Genomic DNA, 17930 nt, shown 5'->3' with positions numbered 1-17930 from the left:
CATCATGTATCCCTTATTATTATATAATTGTGACAAGAATTTGGTATGTATTCACTCCTTTTTGTACTATTAAGAGCATCCATAAGAACTTAGAGCGTTGTGATTATGAGAATCTAATTGGTTTGTGGTCGTAGTACTTGAGCAGTGTGCACTGTCCATATCAAAAGTGAGACGTTTGGGCGACTTATAAGAGGCTCAAACGAGGATGCCTCCTCAAATATTAATAATTCATGGGAGGCAACCTGTGTTATAGTTTTTTTTTTTATTTGAATTATTAATATTTGAAGAAAACCCTAATTCTCTCAAAATGCTTCCTAAACCACCTTCATCTTCCCATCGACCAAATTATGAACAAATATTCATCCTAACCTTCCTTTTCACCATTAAAAAACACACCCAAAATATTTTTTCTCATAATCCACGCTTACCACTCATTCTGCCATATTCATCAAATCACAACTTCACCTAAACGAAAAGATTACGTTAGACTCATCAAAAATCAAGGCAACCCTACCTATTCTCCAAACTCCTTAACAATTTATCACAATTCAACTCATTCACCACCATATCTACTTACCATCACCATTCAAGCAAAGCTCCTACTTATGATGTCAACAAGTTCATGGGAAACCTACCACCACCTTCACACCATGGACAGAATAGGTCCGGTAGACTCCTTTAACCCTTTTGGTTTATTTTAATTTTTGTTTGAAGTATTGTTCCTTTTACCAAGTCAAGCTTGTTATGTTAGTCATGATGTTCTAGTGTGACCAGTGATATCTATGAGACCAAATATATAAAATTCCACAGTCTACTTTTCTATTGTCTACTTTTTCTTTCTGGCAGAGTGGATTCCATCCATATGTTCATTTCCTGAGCTTATGTTCATTCTATACTTGCTTATTTGTTGTACATACACACAATGGGGCAATTTTATTTGTAATTGTAGCCTATTTAATTTCAAGCCACCCTTTATGTTTATAACATGTTTTGCTAAACTAACTTTGAGAAGACATAATGGCTTGGTAACTGTTGGAATGTTAATCATGGATCAAAACGTAGTGGATACGTAGCTCCTAATATATAAAACTACTTTCTAAAATTTATCCCCCGCTTACCTAAGACAAGTTATAACTTGTAAAGTCCACCAAAAGTTTGTGTATTGTATGTACTCTCATTAGTGTTTAGAATGTCCTCAATGTATATGCCGATTGAGTGATCACCTTGATTCAATTTTAAGTAGATTAAGAAGGTATAAAAAGGTTATTGATGACAAATTTGAAAAGTTCACCAAACCAAGAGTAAAGTTAAGAACTTAGGGTGTTCTGATTATGAGAAGAGTGGTAGTTTCCTTCCCAAATTAAGCAAATCTTCTCAAGACAAGAGTACTACTGTACTAGTGTCGGACTAAGGAGCTGGCTACTATGTTCAAATGTAATGAAAACCACTTAGAGGATTGAAAATGACATAATCAATGTCCTTACCATAGTAGTCAATTACGGATAGCGGTGCATAGCGGCCGATCCCAAAAATGCGATAGCGGGATAATGCATAGCGCTATGACCGCCATTTGATAACTTTTTTGACAAATTACTTAAATAATACTATAAATTATAAACAAACATATATGTAATATAAAATTAAATATAACATTCAAATCTCATTAAACATTCATAAATCTTACAAAACACCCAAATCTTATGATAGCTTTTACTCATGAATCATACAAAAAAACCAAATCTTATGAAAGTTTGCAAGTCTCCAACATAATATCAAAAGTCTTAATCAAAATTCAACATATTAGTCAATCTTGGGTAACCGTGCGTAGTGGTCGACCTCGAAAGTAGGATAGTGGGTTAGTATATAGGAGTATGACAAATAACGGTCAGATATTTGATTATTTTTTTAACAAATTACATGAATAATGGTATAAAGTATAAACAAACTTACATAATTCTAAAAAAAACTTGTATTTAATATAAAATTAAATATAACACTCAAATCTCATGAGACATTCATCAATCAAAACAACAAAAAAACAAAAGATAGAAGAACAATTAAAAAAATCATAAATCAAGAGAAACCATAAAACAAAAGAAAACAAAGGAAGAAAAAAAGAACAGAGAAACCATACAACAGAGTCAATTTGGTTTTAAAAATCTCCAAAATGCTCTAAAATCAATTTAGAAATTTGAAAACTCATACAAAATGTTTTAAAAATAGTATCAATTTGAAAATTTTCAACTAAAATCAAATAGCGGCTGAAGCGGCCGCTATCCGCTCCGCTCCGTTATGCCGCTGTTGCAACTGAAGTGGCCTTTATCTCATTTTGTACCTCAACGATTAGCATAGCAGTTTTTGCTGCTACGCTACGCGCGGCCGCTATCGGCAGCTATTAACTACTATGGTCCTTACATTGATTTTATTAACTTTTTTTTTTCTTTGCTCCAATCTAAACTCTAACACGATGTGCATCCCTCCAATTTACACATCCTAGAGACAATTGATATTGTTGAGTAGAAAATTTACAATCTCTACGCAAAGGAACTTTTATAAATGTTACTACTAGGTGAAAACAGTTTATTACACTTTTTAAATCCTTCGTCAAGTTTTTGACCTTGTTGCTGAAGATTGTTGATTAATTTCGACGAGACAATTGAAATTGTTACTTTGGATTTATCCTATTTTCATTCTATATCTTTCATTTTAATTTGGATTTATCCTATTTTCATTCTATATCTTTCATTTTAAATATACGATTAGAAAAACAAAAACATATAAAATAAAAATCACAAAAAGGTTTCGTTTAATTTTGTCTGTTTCTTATTATGTTTATTTCTATTTGATATATTCTAAAACTCTAAAAAGATTTTATTGTTATTTAGATTAGTTATATTTTGCAGTGACATCTTGTTTTTCATTTGTTTTGTTTCTACTCTAAAAATATTTGTTTCTGTTTTATTTTTGTTATCAAATATTCAAAAATATTTATTTAATTTATTTTGTTTTGTTATTCCAAAAAGGGTACGAGCAAGAAATATATAAATTCTCCTATATATATATATTCTCTTAACCTCTTTCTCTCAAACCCTATCAACTCTTTGTCACACAAACAATGGGACAAAGGGTTTCTTCTTCAATTCACCCACGTTTTACTTGTTCCAATTATGGGGATTATGAAAAATTGAAATCAGAACCTGATGATAGTTACCATCTTCAGAAGCATCCTCAAGATTATGAAAAATTACTATCACAAGAAACAGATAGTTCCGATATTCAGAAACATTCTCAGGATTCTGAGAAATTAAAATCAAAAGAAAAAGATATTTTCTGTATTCAGATAAATCCTCAAGAGTTGCACTTTCCATGTAATCATTACTGTTAGCTTTCAAACAAAATCAAAACTTCACTTTTCGATGCAAAATTCAATTTTTTTTGGCTTTTTTATTTGCTTCTGGGTCTTCATATTTTATTTTTCTACAGTTGAATTGAGGAAGCAGTTATCATGCACTTTGCGATTCTCTAACAAGTCAGATAATTATGTGGCTTTCAAGGTATTTTATTAGTTTACTCTTTAATCATGTTTCTACTCTTTGTGTGTTTTCTCAGTTTGTAAGTGTGTTTGAATTTATTTTTTTATTTTTTTTTTCTTTCTAAAGTTATGTATTAAGGAGAGTCGTAATTTTGATGGTTTTGTTGTTGCAGGTTAAGACTACAAATCCAAAGAAGTATTGTGTTAGGCCTAATAATGGAGTTGTGTTGCCTAGGTCTATTTGTGATATTACAGGTTTTCATCTCTTTTTCTAACTTTTTACTCGCTCTCTAGCACACAAAAGGACAAGAACATCTAAAGAGGAATAATCATGTTTTTTTTTTTTAATGTGAATGGTGCAATAATTTAATTTTTGTATTTAGGGTAAAATTGTAATAAAGAATGTAATTAACTATGTTTTATTACGGTTGTAAAAAAGAAAGTAATTTGTTGAAAAATCACAAATATTGTAATTGATTGATTGTACATGTGTGCATTGCAAATCATATGTTTAATGAAATATCTGTTAGGGATATCAGCGCAATGCGGAAGCACGGGATCGATGCAGTTGGGAATTAAAGAGAAGTAAGTAAAATAACAAGAGAAATAACACACAAGATTTACGTGGAAAACTCCTCAATATGAGAAGTAAAAAACCACGGGCGATTACGAGCAAAGTTCCACTATGTAAAAGAAAAGAGTACAACAAGTCCTCTTATAGTGATGAGGACAAAGGACAATATTTTCTCTCAATATCTCCTAAAATACTCTCTAAAATGGAACAAGAATTCTCACCAAAAATACACTCAAGTGTATGTTACAAAGTATGTTAATTGTTATGTGATAACTCACTATGTCTCAAGCCTTTTGTGTTGCTTACATATATATAGGCCTTAATCTCATACTTAAGAGTGAATGAATCAAAGTTGGACCATCCACCTAGAGTAGGAATCAAAGTTGGAACATCCAACCTAGAGTAGGAATCAAAGTTGGAACATCCAACCTAGAGAAAGAGCTTGGAAGAAAATTATGATTTCTCTTGGTCAAGATTGTAGGCACATGTTGGATTGTAAAATTAGGATTTCTCTTGGTCAAGATTGTAGGCACATTAAATCCAAGAGTTACTTACCTCACAAGTAAGTCAAACATAATGGCTTGTAAAAGTCAAACATAATGGCTTGAAAAAATGGAGAATTAGAGCCACATAATCTAACAATATCAACTCAATTTTTTTTCAACAACAGTTGAGATTACTTAATACTGTATATCCTATTCCTTTCTGTTTAACCTAGGTACTAACTAAGATTTGACCCATCATAAGTAAGCAATTCACATTAATCTAGTTGATTAATAAATCATTGGTTGATGTAATTGTTGTTAAAATTCTGACTTAAATCCTAAAATCCAGGATTTTGCGACTTTATTCACCTTCAACGACTCAAATCCATTGTAGAATCCCAAAATAGGCAAAATCCTGAAGAAAAAAAATCGCATCAAAATCGCAACATATTTTCAGGATTTGTTCTCTTATACTCATTTTCATTTACTGTACGTTTGCAACGTATTTACACTTTCACTTTGTAGTTACAATGCAAGCTCAAAAGAAGGCACCTCCTAACATTAAGCATTGCATCGATAAGTTTCTCATTCAAAGCATAGTTGCATGGCCGGGAGCAACTACAAAAGATATCTCGGAAATGGTAACCACAAATAACAAATTGTTTCTTTATATATATAGAGATTAATGAATCATAATATTGTATGTGTGACATTACATATAATGCATTTTTCGCCCAACTTGCATAATTTGATCGTTTTCTTTTCTCATCGTGTGTAGTTTGAAAAGAAGTCCGGCAATGAGGTTAAAGAGTGCAAATTTAGAGTTTTTTATGATACTCCTCAACCACCAGATCTCCAGATACATCCCCAGGAGCTGCAATTTTCCTGTACGACTCTTTGCGTCCAAAATTCAGTTTTTCGGCTTTTGTGATTGGTTTTTAATTTCCTATTAATTGTTTTACCTTCTTTGTTTTTATGAAACAGTTGAATTGAATAAGCAGATATCATGTTGTTTGCAGTTGTCAAACAAGTCAGATAATTACGTGGCTTTTAAGGTTTTTTAATAGTTTACTCTTTAATCTTTATGTTTCTTTTCTCAATTTTTTCTTTTTCGTTTTCTTTGAGATTGTAAATTTTGTTTTGGAGTGAATTTTGATGGTGTTGTTGCAGGTTAAGACTACAAATCCTTGGAATTATGATGTTAGGCCTATCTATGGAGTTGTGTTGCCTAGGTCTATTTGTGATATTACAGGTTTTCTTCTCTCTCTACCTTCCATCTTCACTCTCCCACTTGCACACAAAATCACAAAGACATGTAAACAGGAATAATAATGTGTTTTTTTGTTTGCTTTCAAAAAATTACTTGGAAAACAAGTATATCTGATAAAAAATTGCTTATTCATCTAGAAATTGAACTCATACTCTCTTAAACAGTTCGTCGTTTGATAAAGGTCATTAAACCCCAATTGCTTGGTTAAATTCCCTTGCAATTTAACACACTGATTTTTTCTCCTAGTGCCCCCTATTTTTTATGTTTGCGACATTTTAAAATAACTGTCCATTATAAGCTATATGACTTTTTTTTTTTTTATAAAGATTCCATGAAAGAATGGAATGGATTGAATAAAGGAAAATATTTTATTTCATCGAGTGAAAATGATCATATTCATCCAAGCCGAATAATTCACTTTCCCGTGATGAACAAATCGACGTATGATTTCACATTTATGTAAAGGTCATTCAAATATCAACCCTTAAAAGATTGTAATTTTAGCTGAGCCAAATCTTCAAAGATTGTAATTTTCTCACATTACCTACTTTATATCCCTATTCATTGTTTGTGTCATGTTTACATTTTCACTTTGTAGTTACAATGCAAGCCCAAAAAGAGGCACCTCCTGGCATGCAATGCAAAGATGAGTTTCTCATTCAAAGTGTAGCTGCGCCTGCTGGAGCAACCGCAAAAGACATCACTTCAAAAATGGTAACTAACCACAATTAACAGAATTTTTCTTCATAGTGATTTAAGAATCACAATATTGTAAGTGTGACATGACATATATAACATTTTTATCCCATCTTGCAAAACTACTTCATTTTTTTTCTTCCTCATTGCATGAAGTTTGATAAAGATTCCGGCTATGAGGTTGAAGAGTACAAATTGGGAGTTGTTTATGTTGGTCGTCCTCAACCACAATTTCCTCAAGCATCTATGTTTCCAGATGAGGTTTATTTTTATTTCATTGGCTTAAAGTGGTTCACATATAATCTCTATGCAGCACATAATACTGTTTAAATACACAATTTTTCAAGTTTTATGACATTATGTACTGATTTATATTACTGAACTGGTCTGTGATTTTCTTTTCCATTCCGCGGCAGACCCTATTCATGTCTGGATTGCTCTTAGTAAGATTTGAGTTCGAAAAAATTGGTGCTCATTTTGAGTTTCTTATTATGTCAGGCCAGAGCACTTATTTCAAAGTTAACTGAGGAGAGGAATTCACTTATTGAGCAAAATAAACGGCTTCACCGAGAATTGGTATTGCATTTATTCCATGAACTTTCTTATGCATATTTTCATTTTTTTTTTTTAATTAGTGAACTCCAAGGTGGATTTCATAATGAAGTTTGCTTTAATCACTTCTAATTTGTTCATTTGTTATGTTTTTTTTAATGAAAAATATATGTTCAAATTTGTTATGTGATTCAACTATTTACATGAACTGAATTTCATAACTGTCTGGAATTTGCGATTTGGGAAACATAAGATCATCTTAGTCATCTGTTTATGAATATTTTAATAGCTTTTTCAGATTCAAAGAAGTAAAAAATATCACATGATAAAGTGTGTGTGAACATGTCCTAGTGAAGTTTGTGTGGCTGTAAGGTCACTTGTTTTATAAGTCAAATTACCCATTAAGCCATTTTCACATGGCTCTTAAAAACCATAAGCTTATTTACTATAAGCTTGTTTTGTTGCAGCATTTTAAAAACAATCCTCAACTGATTCACATGGCTTTTCTCATCCCTACTATAGATTAGTATGTCACCGAAGAATACTAGTACAGACTTTCTCACGTATGGTTTGAATACCACATTCATTAAGGCTTGGACGGGAATCAATTCCGCTCCTATTGTTACTGGTTGATGCAACGTACCAACGTTCTTTGATTACATTAGTTCTTTGGTGTTGGTCAATTTAGTCCTCAAACGTTATCCTAGAAACAATAATGTGATTGTCCATTTTCAATTTAAGAGATTATTTTGAAATTTTGTTAAATTCAGTGACAAAGTTAACTGCCAACATTTTCATGGATTAAATTGTTGGATTCACTCGTATCATTTTCCTTGTCAAAATTGTTAAATGTTTGGTGTAGAAGTTAATAATTGCGCCATATATAGTTTACATTTTATAACAAATAATTCTCTTGAAAAAATATTGATTGATTGAATCTTGTCATCTGCAGAATGTTTTGAGGCGTGAGGCCAACGACGACGATTGTCATATAATGTAGACATGATGAAATTTGTATCATGATCGTGAGGCTTGAGACACTGAAGCTGCCAACTAACTACAGATCAGATTCTTATGTTATCTTTATTGGAAAAAAGAAAACTACTAATGTTTACTAATAGGAGAAAGTTTTTTTTATCTGTTCTACTTTTAGTCACATATCATCAGTAGAATGTTGCTTATTCCAACAGTACTAATGTTTAAATTGCTTTGTTTTCTAGATAATTTAGACAATAGTATGCCTCTACCAGCAGTGTATATCTATTACATTGAAATGAAATGTGGACATGTGATAATCATAGACAGGTTTATGAAATCTATATCATGAGATCTGTGTTATTATTTGATGTGGCAAATGTGATTATTTTTAAAAAGCTCCTATCTCTTACCTTGCTCAAAATGGTTGTTGCTTGTCTAGGATGTTAGCAAAGGTCTATATATGCTTAGTCTTTATAAAATTATTATGAATTTTAGTTTCTAAGATGATATTAATTTTTCCTTCAAAAAAAAAAAGTGATATTAATTTGGGTTAATTATGTTTCTAGTCCCTATAAAATAGCGACCTTGTAAGTTTAGTCCTTACTTAATTTTAATAACATTTTTAGTCCCTAATTTTGTTTTTTTGCCCTGAGTATTAGTCCCTACTCAATTCAAATTTGTTTAATTTATGCTTAAACTCTTAATTTTTTGAACAATTTTTTGCAGACATGTTTAGAACATTACTAAAAGTTCCTCCGCAAAAAATTATCGCAAAATTTGATTTCTACATTCAGATTTTATTACTTTTTATCTTTAACTTTTGTCGTTTTAAAAAATTCATATTTAATTCATTTCATGTCTGAAAATTCTAAATTTTAGTAAACGAACCTTTCATAGTGTTCTAATCTTGTCTCAAAAAAATCGTTCAAAAATTTAAGAGTTTAAGGATAATTAATCAAACTTTGTTTTAGCAGGGACTAAAATTGTAAGTAAATTTTTTTTATAGGGACTAAAAATGCTATTAAAATTAAGTAGGGACTAAACTTACAAGGTCGCTATTTTATAGGGACTAGAAACATAATTAACCCTATTAATTTTCATCCATTGACTATATAACTTTTTTCACATAAGCATCCAATCAAATCACATCAAAATAACATGAATCTCAGTGTTATATCCACCTCCATCATCTTATAAACTCATAAATCAAAATTTCCAAATTTGCAATAAATCCCAGAAAAAGTTTTGGTTCATAAAATTACTCAATAAACCCAAAACAATTATGTTCGCATTGCCATTGGCATGTGCTTTTTCTTTACTCACTAACCCATCACTTGTCAGTTTTGAATTCAGAGACTTGAAGTTATATTTGAACGTACATATCTTGTCGATTGGACAATTAACTTCTTGTTGTGTGTTCTACTTTTATCTATATCTCTTTCATTGAACATTGTTGTGGCATTTGAATTTTTTGTTATCCAAACAAATTCAAAACATTTCCTTTGGTATTCGGTGAGGTCGAGCAATGAAATCGGCAAGCAAGGAATGTAACAGCCCGATTTCTCGCTAGATTTGTTTTATTATTTATTTATATGTGTTTATATGTGCTCTTATGTGATTAATTGCCTCTGTGTGTATTTTTGGTTAGGAATTGTAGAATTTGGTGTTAGAAGGGTATTTCAGTCATTTTGGACTCAGGGGTATTTTGGTCATTTTGTAAGTAGGGGTAATCTAATAATTTGATGAAGATTATTTTTAGTGCTTAGTGAGAGCCGTTATTATTTTACTAAGCATTAGAGAGTTGTAGTGAATTATTTTATAACCGATAAGTGGCCGTTATTATTATATTTTACCGTTAAGTGGGTAGAAACATTTTGAATTAGATTAGTAAATGGGTTAGGCTCATTAAGGCATTGTGAGTTGATCCCAATTATGTAGAGCCTATATAAACTCTAGTCTTTAGAGAAAATAGGGTTCTATAATCATTATTTTACACATTTTTGAGAAGAGAGAGAGAGAGAGAGAGAGAGAGAGAGAGAAGATAAGGGTTCCAACGTTCTTTGATTACATTAGTTCTTTGGTGTTGGTCATTTTAGTCCCCAAACGTTATCCTAGAAACAATAATGTGATTGTCCATTTTCAATTTCAGAGATTATTTTGAAATTTTGTTAAATTCAGTGACAAAGTTAACTGCCAACATTTTCAAGGATTAAATTGTTGGATTCACTCGTATCATTTTCCTTGTCAAAATTGTTAAATGTTTGGTGTAGAAGTTAATAATTGTGCCATATATAGTTTACATTTTATAACCAATGGTTCTCTTGGAAAACTATTGATTGATTGAATCTTGTCATCTGCAGAATGTTTTGAGGCGTGAGGCCAACGACGACGATTGTCATATGATGTAGACATGTTGATGAAATTTGTATCATGATCGTGAGGCGTGAGACACTGAAGCTGCCAACTAACTACCGATCAGATTTTTATGTTATCTTTATTGGAGAAAAGAAAACTACTAACTAATGTTTACTAATAGGAGAAATTTTTTTTATCTGTTATACTTTTAGTCACATATCATCATTTGTAGAATGTTGCTTATTCCAACAGCACTAATGTTTAAATTGCTTTGTTTTCTAGATAATCTAGACAATAGTATACCTCTATCAGCAGTGTATATGTATGTTTATCTATATCTTATCTATATCTCTTTCATTGAACATTGTTGTAGCATTTGAATTCTTTGTTACCAAAACAAATTCAAAACATTTCCTTTGGTATTCGGCAAGTTCGAGCATAGAAATCTGCAAGCAAACAAGTAACATTCAAGCTAGAAACATTTGATGAAGGATACTGAGATGGAACCAAGCAACCACCAGAATACATGAGCATTGAAAATGAGATCTGGAGATGATGAAGATCCCATGGACAACAACCAACAAAAAATTTAGGTTTATAATAAATTTCTCAATAAACCGAAAAAAAATTCTAGAGTTTATTGAGAGAACTTAAAGATTTTGGTTTTAGAAGATTAGGTTAAACTCTTGGGGAAATAAATATGTGAGTTTAGGTGGGCGTGTGGTGCATCTAAACTCGGTCTTGAATTTGGTTCCTATTTTCTATCTTACTTTCTTGGAAACACCGGAAAGGATGGTAAAGAAGATAGTTTGTATTCAACGTGAGTTCCTTTGGGGAGGTTTGATAGGCGGCCCAAAAAGTTTGTTGGGTTAAATTGAGGAATGTTTGCCAACCAAAATGTAAGGGGGTTTAGGAGCTGAAGATGTGAGGTTGATGAATTTGAGTCTTCTAGCAAATAGCGATGGTAGTTGATCGAAGATTGTAATACACTTTTGGAAGAAGGTTTTGGAAGACAAATACGGGTCTAGGATAAGAGTTTTGGCAGATAGGTGGTCACGATATACCATTTAGGTAGCGGAAGGAGTTGATGTCTTTAGAGGAGGGTGTGGGGCTCAAATTCATTCAAACAAAGGGTAGTGAGAAAATTGAGAAATGGAAGGAAAACTAGTTTTTGGAAGGGTATTTGGGTGGGAAATTCACCTCTTCATGTGATGTTTCCATGCCTTTACTCCATCTCAAACCAAAAAGAAGCAATGGTGGGAGATATTGGTTTGCCAAGTGATGGTATTGTGTCTTCGAACCTTGGTGGGTGTGATTCAAGTGCTTGGGGTGGAGACGAGAAAGATGTTTGGTGGTTGAAACCCGAAAATGGGGGAGTTTTCGCAGTGCGCTCGTGCGATAGGATAGTGGAGGGTTTATTGGTCCAAGGAGGGGAGTTGAAAAGGCTGGGGGAGGTGGTGTATGGATATATTTGGAAGAATCCAGCCCCCTCCAAAGTAGTGGTGTTCTCTTAAACTTTACTACTAGACCTAATTCCAACTCGAGTAATCTTGAAATGCGGCATGTGTTGAATCTGAAAGCTTCAAAAAATTGTGTGATCTGTGATAGGGAAGAGGAATCGAAATCACCTTTTTTTACATTGTGAGGAGGTGTCAAAGGTTTGGCTTGGTGTTATGAGGTGACTTGAATTTCACCACATTACACCACCAAATTTATTTGTGCACTTGGAGTAAGGAGGCGAGGACATAAAAGCTTAGAAAAAACTTTTGGATGATGCATGCTTCCATTTGGGCAATTGGAAGGAGCGAAATGATATAATTTTTAATAATCGCTGACAGTGGATGAGTTGGTGGAAGATATAAAAGTTTTGTTGTGGCACTGGAGTCTTAGTAGATTGAAAATTGCAACTTATCTTTTTTATGAGTGGAGTTGATACCGAAAAGATTGTATAAATAGGAGATGATGGAAGGAGATGGTGGGGTGGCATGGTTGGGAATGAGGTTTCTTTGCTAAAAAATATAATCCTCTGTTTTTTGGCACCTGTTTGTGTTTTCAAGTCCCTGTTAGTTGGGTTGGTAATGAAGCTATGTATCTTTGCTTTTTGTGTCCTATGTACAACTTGTGTTTTAAAAAATATATATATGCCACCAACCCAACACTTTCATCCGATTGCTGTTTCATTTTTTTGTTCATGTATGTATAGTGTACTGCTATTGTAACATGCATCTAAATAAATTTGTATATAAAAATGTTATATTGTTGATATCATTTAAAATTATTATAGGCACATATCACTAGAATACGTTTCATTCCAACAATATTTAATTTTGTACATTTGTTTAAATTGCTTTGGTTTTTAGGATTAGAGAACATGAGTTTTCTTTCCCTAAAAGATAGCATAAAATCTGATATGTGCTTTGTTGGCAGCTTCAAGAGTAATCCAATCAACAAATACTTCATCCGTGTCATATTATGTGTTTCACACCTCACGACCTTGATATACAGTTCATCGACGTGTCTACAATATATGACATTTGTCTTTGGCCTCCCACCTCTTATAACTCTACGCATGACAAGATTCAACCGATCAATAATTTTTCAAGAGAAATCATTGATTAAATTATTAACTTCTAATGATTTAGCAATTATTACAAGGAAACCTCTAGAGCTTGGCAGAAAGACTCAAGTACCTTCATTACTTGGAACTTAAGTCACGAAGGATTAGGCCTATAGAGGGCTATAAATACCACCCTTGAGAGTCTTCTCAAGGCATGACCAATAAAATAATAAACCTTAATATCGTTTATTGTACTTTTGCAAGTACAAAAATAATACCTTTAATTGAAAGTCAACAATCACATTAGCTTTTTTAGGATAATTTTGGGACTAAAGTGAACAACATTAAAGAACTTATGTCATCAAAGAATTTTCAACGTTAGGGAACATCATTTGGTGCATTTATTTGAAATGCTTTATTTGAATAGGAATTATGGCCATCTATGGCATTTAATATTTGAAGTCCGAATTGAAAAATGGTGTTACCATTGTTTCTGTTAAGTTATTAAAACATCTATGACAATCGAGTTATTTTTTTTATCTGCATTGTGAGAAGTAACTTTTCTCTCCTGTGTGAGAAACAACAAACAACATTCACTCAAAAATGTGAAAGGTGCAGTGCTTGTGCTAGATATCCATTCTAATTGCAGTGCAAAAATGGAGATATTAACTCCTCGCCCTCGTCAGCCTTGAGTGTTACAGATATCCATTTTAATTGCAGCACAAAAATGGAGATATTAACTTCTAAGCCCATATTTTATTATAAGGTCATTCCAAAAGAGCCTTAATTTTTTGACTGATCACTAAATTTCTAAGCTTCAACTTCCTAATTTTTTTTTTTGTTTTTGAGTAACCTAAACTAGTCTGCCAAAATTGACACTGGAGATTCGAACCAGAGACTTGTTTTTGAGTAACCTAAACTAGTCTGCCAAAATTGACACTGGAGATTCGAACCAGAGACTTTAAGAGAGAACATTCTAAAATCCTAAATCAACACCATCGGACCAACTCAAGTGGGTTGACTTCAAAAGCAAGTTGAATAATGAAATTCTTGTGATCTAAAAGCAAAATTAATCATCTTACAATTTGGAAACCAAATAGGTCTCAATGTGTTTTTTTTCATTTATTGGAATCGGAGAAATCTTTTAAGTTATTCATGCTGATGACTAAAATAATCATATCTTTCCAAAATTGTGAATTAGAGAGAAATATTTAACCAAGTTCATGTAAATAGTTCAATAACATACCAAATTAGAAATGCTGAAAGAACACTTCATCATAAAACCCACTTTAGATGTTACTGGTAAAAAATTAACAAATTTGGATCATAGGAAACAATCATGATCACCTGATTTTCTTTTATTTTTAATAGAAAAGAGATAAATAATAATAAAAAAGAGAGAATTAAATGTTCAAGATAAAATGTGCATAAGCATCCTTAAAAGAAAACATACTGAATGAATGACATACCAGTTCTAGCTGAAGCTTTATATTTTTCTCAATAGCATCCTTTTTCTCCTTAGTTAACTTTGAAATTTGTTCTTTTGCCTAAAAGAATAAAAAATTCAAGATAAGCAACAATATTAATTTCAGAAGTCACAACTTACGCAAGAAGTTGACCATAAGACTGTTTGTTTTAATATTTTAGTTACTTATGAGCTAAAAAGTAGAGATTTAAGCTTTGTTACTCGATATTTGTTTTAATTTTCGTTATAAGTCTGTCTTTAGAAGCATATTGTTATTGAATGAAAAATATTGTTTAGAAGCATATTGTTACAAGTCCCCGTGAGCATCGCTTAGTTGGCAAGGACATGCATTATTATATGCAGGGGCTGAGATTCGAACTCCGGACACCCCACTTATTCACCTTGAAATAGGTGAATTCTAGCCACTAGGCTACTTGACAAAAAAAAATAGTTTTTCTCTTCCTTATATTTTGCGAGTCATGCTTAAAGAAACTTGTGAGTTAAGTGAGTGAAACCGACCATAAAAGCAAAGACGACTGTTATGCACCGTAGACATGTCGATGAAAGTTATGTCATGGTCATGAGGAATGAGACATAGTATTAGATGGAAGGAGTTCCTGGATTTTACTCTTGCAGCTATCAACTAAATAGAGATCAAATTTTATGCTATTTTTTAGAGGGAAAAAAAGTCATGTTTACTAATAGGATAAAGTTGTTTCGTATGAGTAGAATATTTCAAAGCCTGAATATCCTAAGTCTTTATAAAATTATGAATTATGAATTTTGGTTTCTAAGTTAACAATAACTATAAAGCTCATTTTACTGCTCCAAGCAGCTTTTATCTTGCTTATTTGTTATCAAAATCTTAGAACCAAACAGCAAAGAATTGGATCAACAATTCCTCTCACAAACCATAAAAACAAATGGTTGATGTAGAAACAACTACATTAAGCTAACTATTTTAAACATTATAAAAAGTACATATAAGAAATTTGTAAAGCAAAAAAAAAAATAATAATAACTTTGAACTACATTAAAATTAAAACTTAAAAGCTTGAATTATATATTAAAAAAAGCACATCAGAAATTTAACTATCCACATTAATATAAACAAAATTATAGCTTGAACCGAAGCACATTGAGCCAAATAACATTGACACCAAAGTAGAATAAATCATAAGTCTATTTATGGGCCGGTTTGTTTTGGATTTTTTTGAAAAAAAATCTATTTTTTTGGCTAAAAAATCACTTTTTTAATTTTTGGTGTGTTTGTTTTAGATTTTTAAAAAATCCATTTTGCTAAAAAAATCATTTTTAGCCTCAAAATGAAAATTCATTTCAAGTAGCTTTTCCAAAAATCTATTTTTTTCTAAATGCAAGGAACTCTAATGTAAGGGTTTCAAATCTTAAAAAAATGATTTTTTATGATAGTAAACAAACAGAAATAGCTTTAGATTTTTTTAAAAATCTCTAAAAAAAAATCTCTAGATTCTTTTAACTAAAAAGCTATTTTTTTTAAAGCTGAAACAAACGCACCCTATATTTGAAAATTAAACTACAATTGACGTGCCTTTGTAATCAAAAGTTGGTATTTATATAGAGACTAACTGACTACTTAGCCATCTGTTTTTACTTTAAAATTTTTGTTTCGATTCATTGTAAACAAAAGATCATATCTTATCTTTCAAAAAAAGAAAAAAAGATCATATCTTATGTTCTCCCTAAAAAAAAGATCATATTTTATGTTTAAAATACGTTATTATAATTTGTAGGCTAAGGCTTAATTGTGATTTTGACCCTCTAATTTTTTTCTTTTTGGCAAATTCTATGTAACCCGTATCCATCTCCAAATTGTGAAATTCAAAAACAAAAATTTGACGTGTATAAACAACCCCATATGTTGAGTTATCTACTATTCTTTGTTTCTATTTTTGGAGGGGGTGATCCACTAGTGTTATCCATTATAATCCATACTTTTTTACAAAAAGACAATCACCCACAAAAGACGAGTCACTTTTACTTTAATCAAGGTTCTCGTTCGAATCCAGCTTTGGACATGCAGTAGCGTTAAAACTCTAGGTAGAGTTTGCCGCCTATTTGAGTCCCATAAGACTAGAGCGATTATTCTACGTACTTGTGCGGGCGGAGGACCAGGGTGTTCATCGTGCGGTTTGGATTGGTTGTGAGGCAAAAACTCATCCGATCCAAAGATAAAACGATATGTGCCTATTTGTTGGGTACCAAAACAATCAGCAATTCGACCCATTTGATTGGCTAACACTTGGTAACTATGGGTTATGTTATGAATCAATAGATTGAACCCCGTGCCTATCTGTTGGGTAAGCATATTAACCATGGCATGGTTACTTTCATCCATATGTTGTCTTAATGACATGATAGATGTTGTATTCATTGATTGTTGAACATTTTGACCAAGATGCTTAGTTCAGAACCTAAGGCCAAATGAGTATTATAAGGCGAAAACACCGTAGACGCATTTTTCTGTAGGCCTACCATCATCGTTGTTGGCATACCATAAGGGTATTTCCTAGTGACCTGTACTTGCAAAAAGTACGGTAAGGATTCTAGGGTTAGGAATCGTATATTAGGGTTTAGACTGAGGATTAGATGCCTTGGGAATGCTCCCAAGAATGGTATTTATAGCCTACCATGGGCTTGGGCTTCGGTTACTTGGTTTCCAAGCAACAGGGGCATTTATGTATTTATGGTAGTTCTAGGCGGTTTCTAGATGGCCAATAAGTCGGTGCCTCTAGTAGGGCGCGCCAGGGGCTGGGGAGCCCTTCTGGAGGGCGCCCAGGCCCTTCTGGAGGCCTTAGACCTCTTAAGGAGATCTTGGAGCCCTTCTGGAGGTCCCCTAAGACTTTAGGAATATTATGACGGTCCACAGCCCCCCAAGCACAAGTCTTGGGACAAGGCAAAGTGATCATGACAAGGGAATGGACCTTCTGGAGGCCATTAAGTCCCTTAGGAATGTTATGACGGTCCACAGCCCCCCAAGCACAAGTCTTGGGACAAGGCGAAGTGGTTTGTAAGCTTGTTGTTAGTTCATATATGTCATCGGGCGTTCGCTGATCACGCCTGATGCTTTTACTGGCGACGTGCATTATGGGCATTTTGGTGAAGGTGTTAACTCGCCTTCTGGACGTTTCGTATTCTTTTTGTCTTCGATGGTCGCCATGTGTCAAGATCTGACGACGCTATTTCACTTAATCGTCTCAGACACGCTTCCCGAGGCGATCTCGTCTTTTTAAGGAGTGTGTTTGGCTTTCTATCTATTTTCATTTCTTTTCTTTCGTTTCGTTGTGCCAAGCTGCTCTTTTCGGTTTTCCTTATGGCCTCAGCGGATTCAACAGACATTTCTTCCTTCTTTCACAGGTATTCCCAATCTCCTATCCTCTCTCATTTACTTTGTTTTTGTGTTTCGTGAGAGTTCAAATTTAGGTAT

The 17930-nt window shown here is 32.7% G+C and overlaps 1 protein-coding gene across 2 annotated transcripts; it reads left to right on the top strand.

Moving 5' to 3' along the window:
- The first annotated feature begins 3087 nt into the window (after positions 1-3087).
- LOC146927236 (vesicle-associated protein 1-2-like) lies at positions 3088-10804 on the top strand. 2 transcript variants are annotated; one of them, XM_085700574.1, is made up of 10 exons: positions 3088-3554; positions 3706-3787; positions 5117-5232; positions 5370-5478; positions 5576-5646; positions 5762-5843; positions 6460-6575; positions 6714-6818; positions 7056-7133; positions 10448-10804. In XM_085700574.1, the coding sequence occupies exons 1-10, from the start codon at positions 3417-3419 to the stop codon at positions 10493-10495; spliced, it is 945 nt and encodes a 314-aa protein (XP_085556700.1). In that variant the 5' UTR covers positions 3088-3416; the 3' UTR covers positions 10496-10804. The 2 variants fall into 2 exon arrangements, with proteins under 2 accessions (XP_085556700.1, XP_085556699.1); XM_085700573.1 differs by lacking the exon at positions 10448-10804 and adding an exon at positions 8062-8426.
- The last annotated feature ends 7126 nt before the right edge of the window (positions 10805-17930 follow it).

This window comes from Medicago sativa, chromosome 4 (genome assembly GCF_051527215.1).
Source record: "Medicago sativa cultivar Bolivia chromosome 4, Bolivia_mono, whole genome shotgun sequence".
In the NCBI taxonomy this organism is placed as follows: domain Eukaryota; kingdom Viridiplantae; phylum Streptophyta; class Magnoliopsida; order Fabales; family Fabaceae; genus Medicago; species Medicago sativa.
Note: the sequence above shows the minus strand (reverse complement) of the source record. Positions and strands in the feature narration are given on the sequence as shown.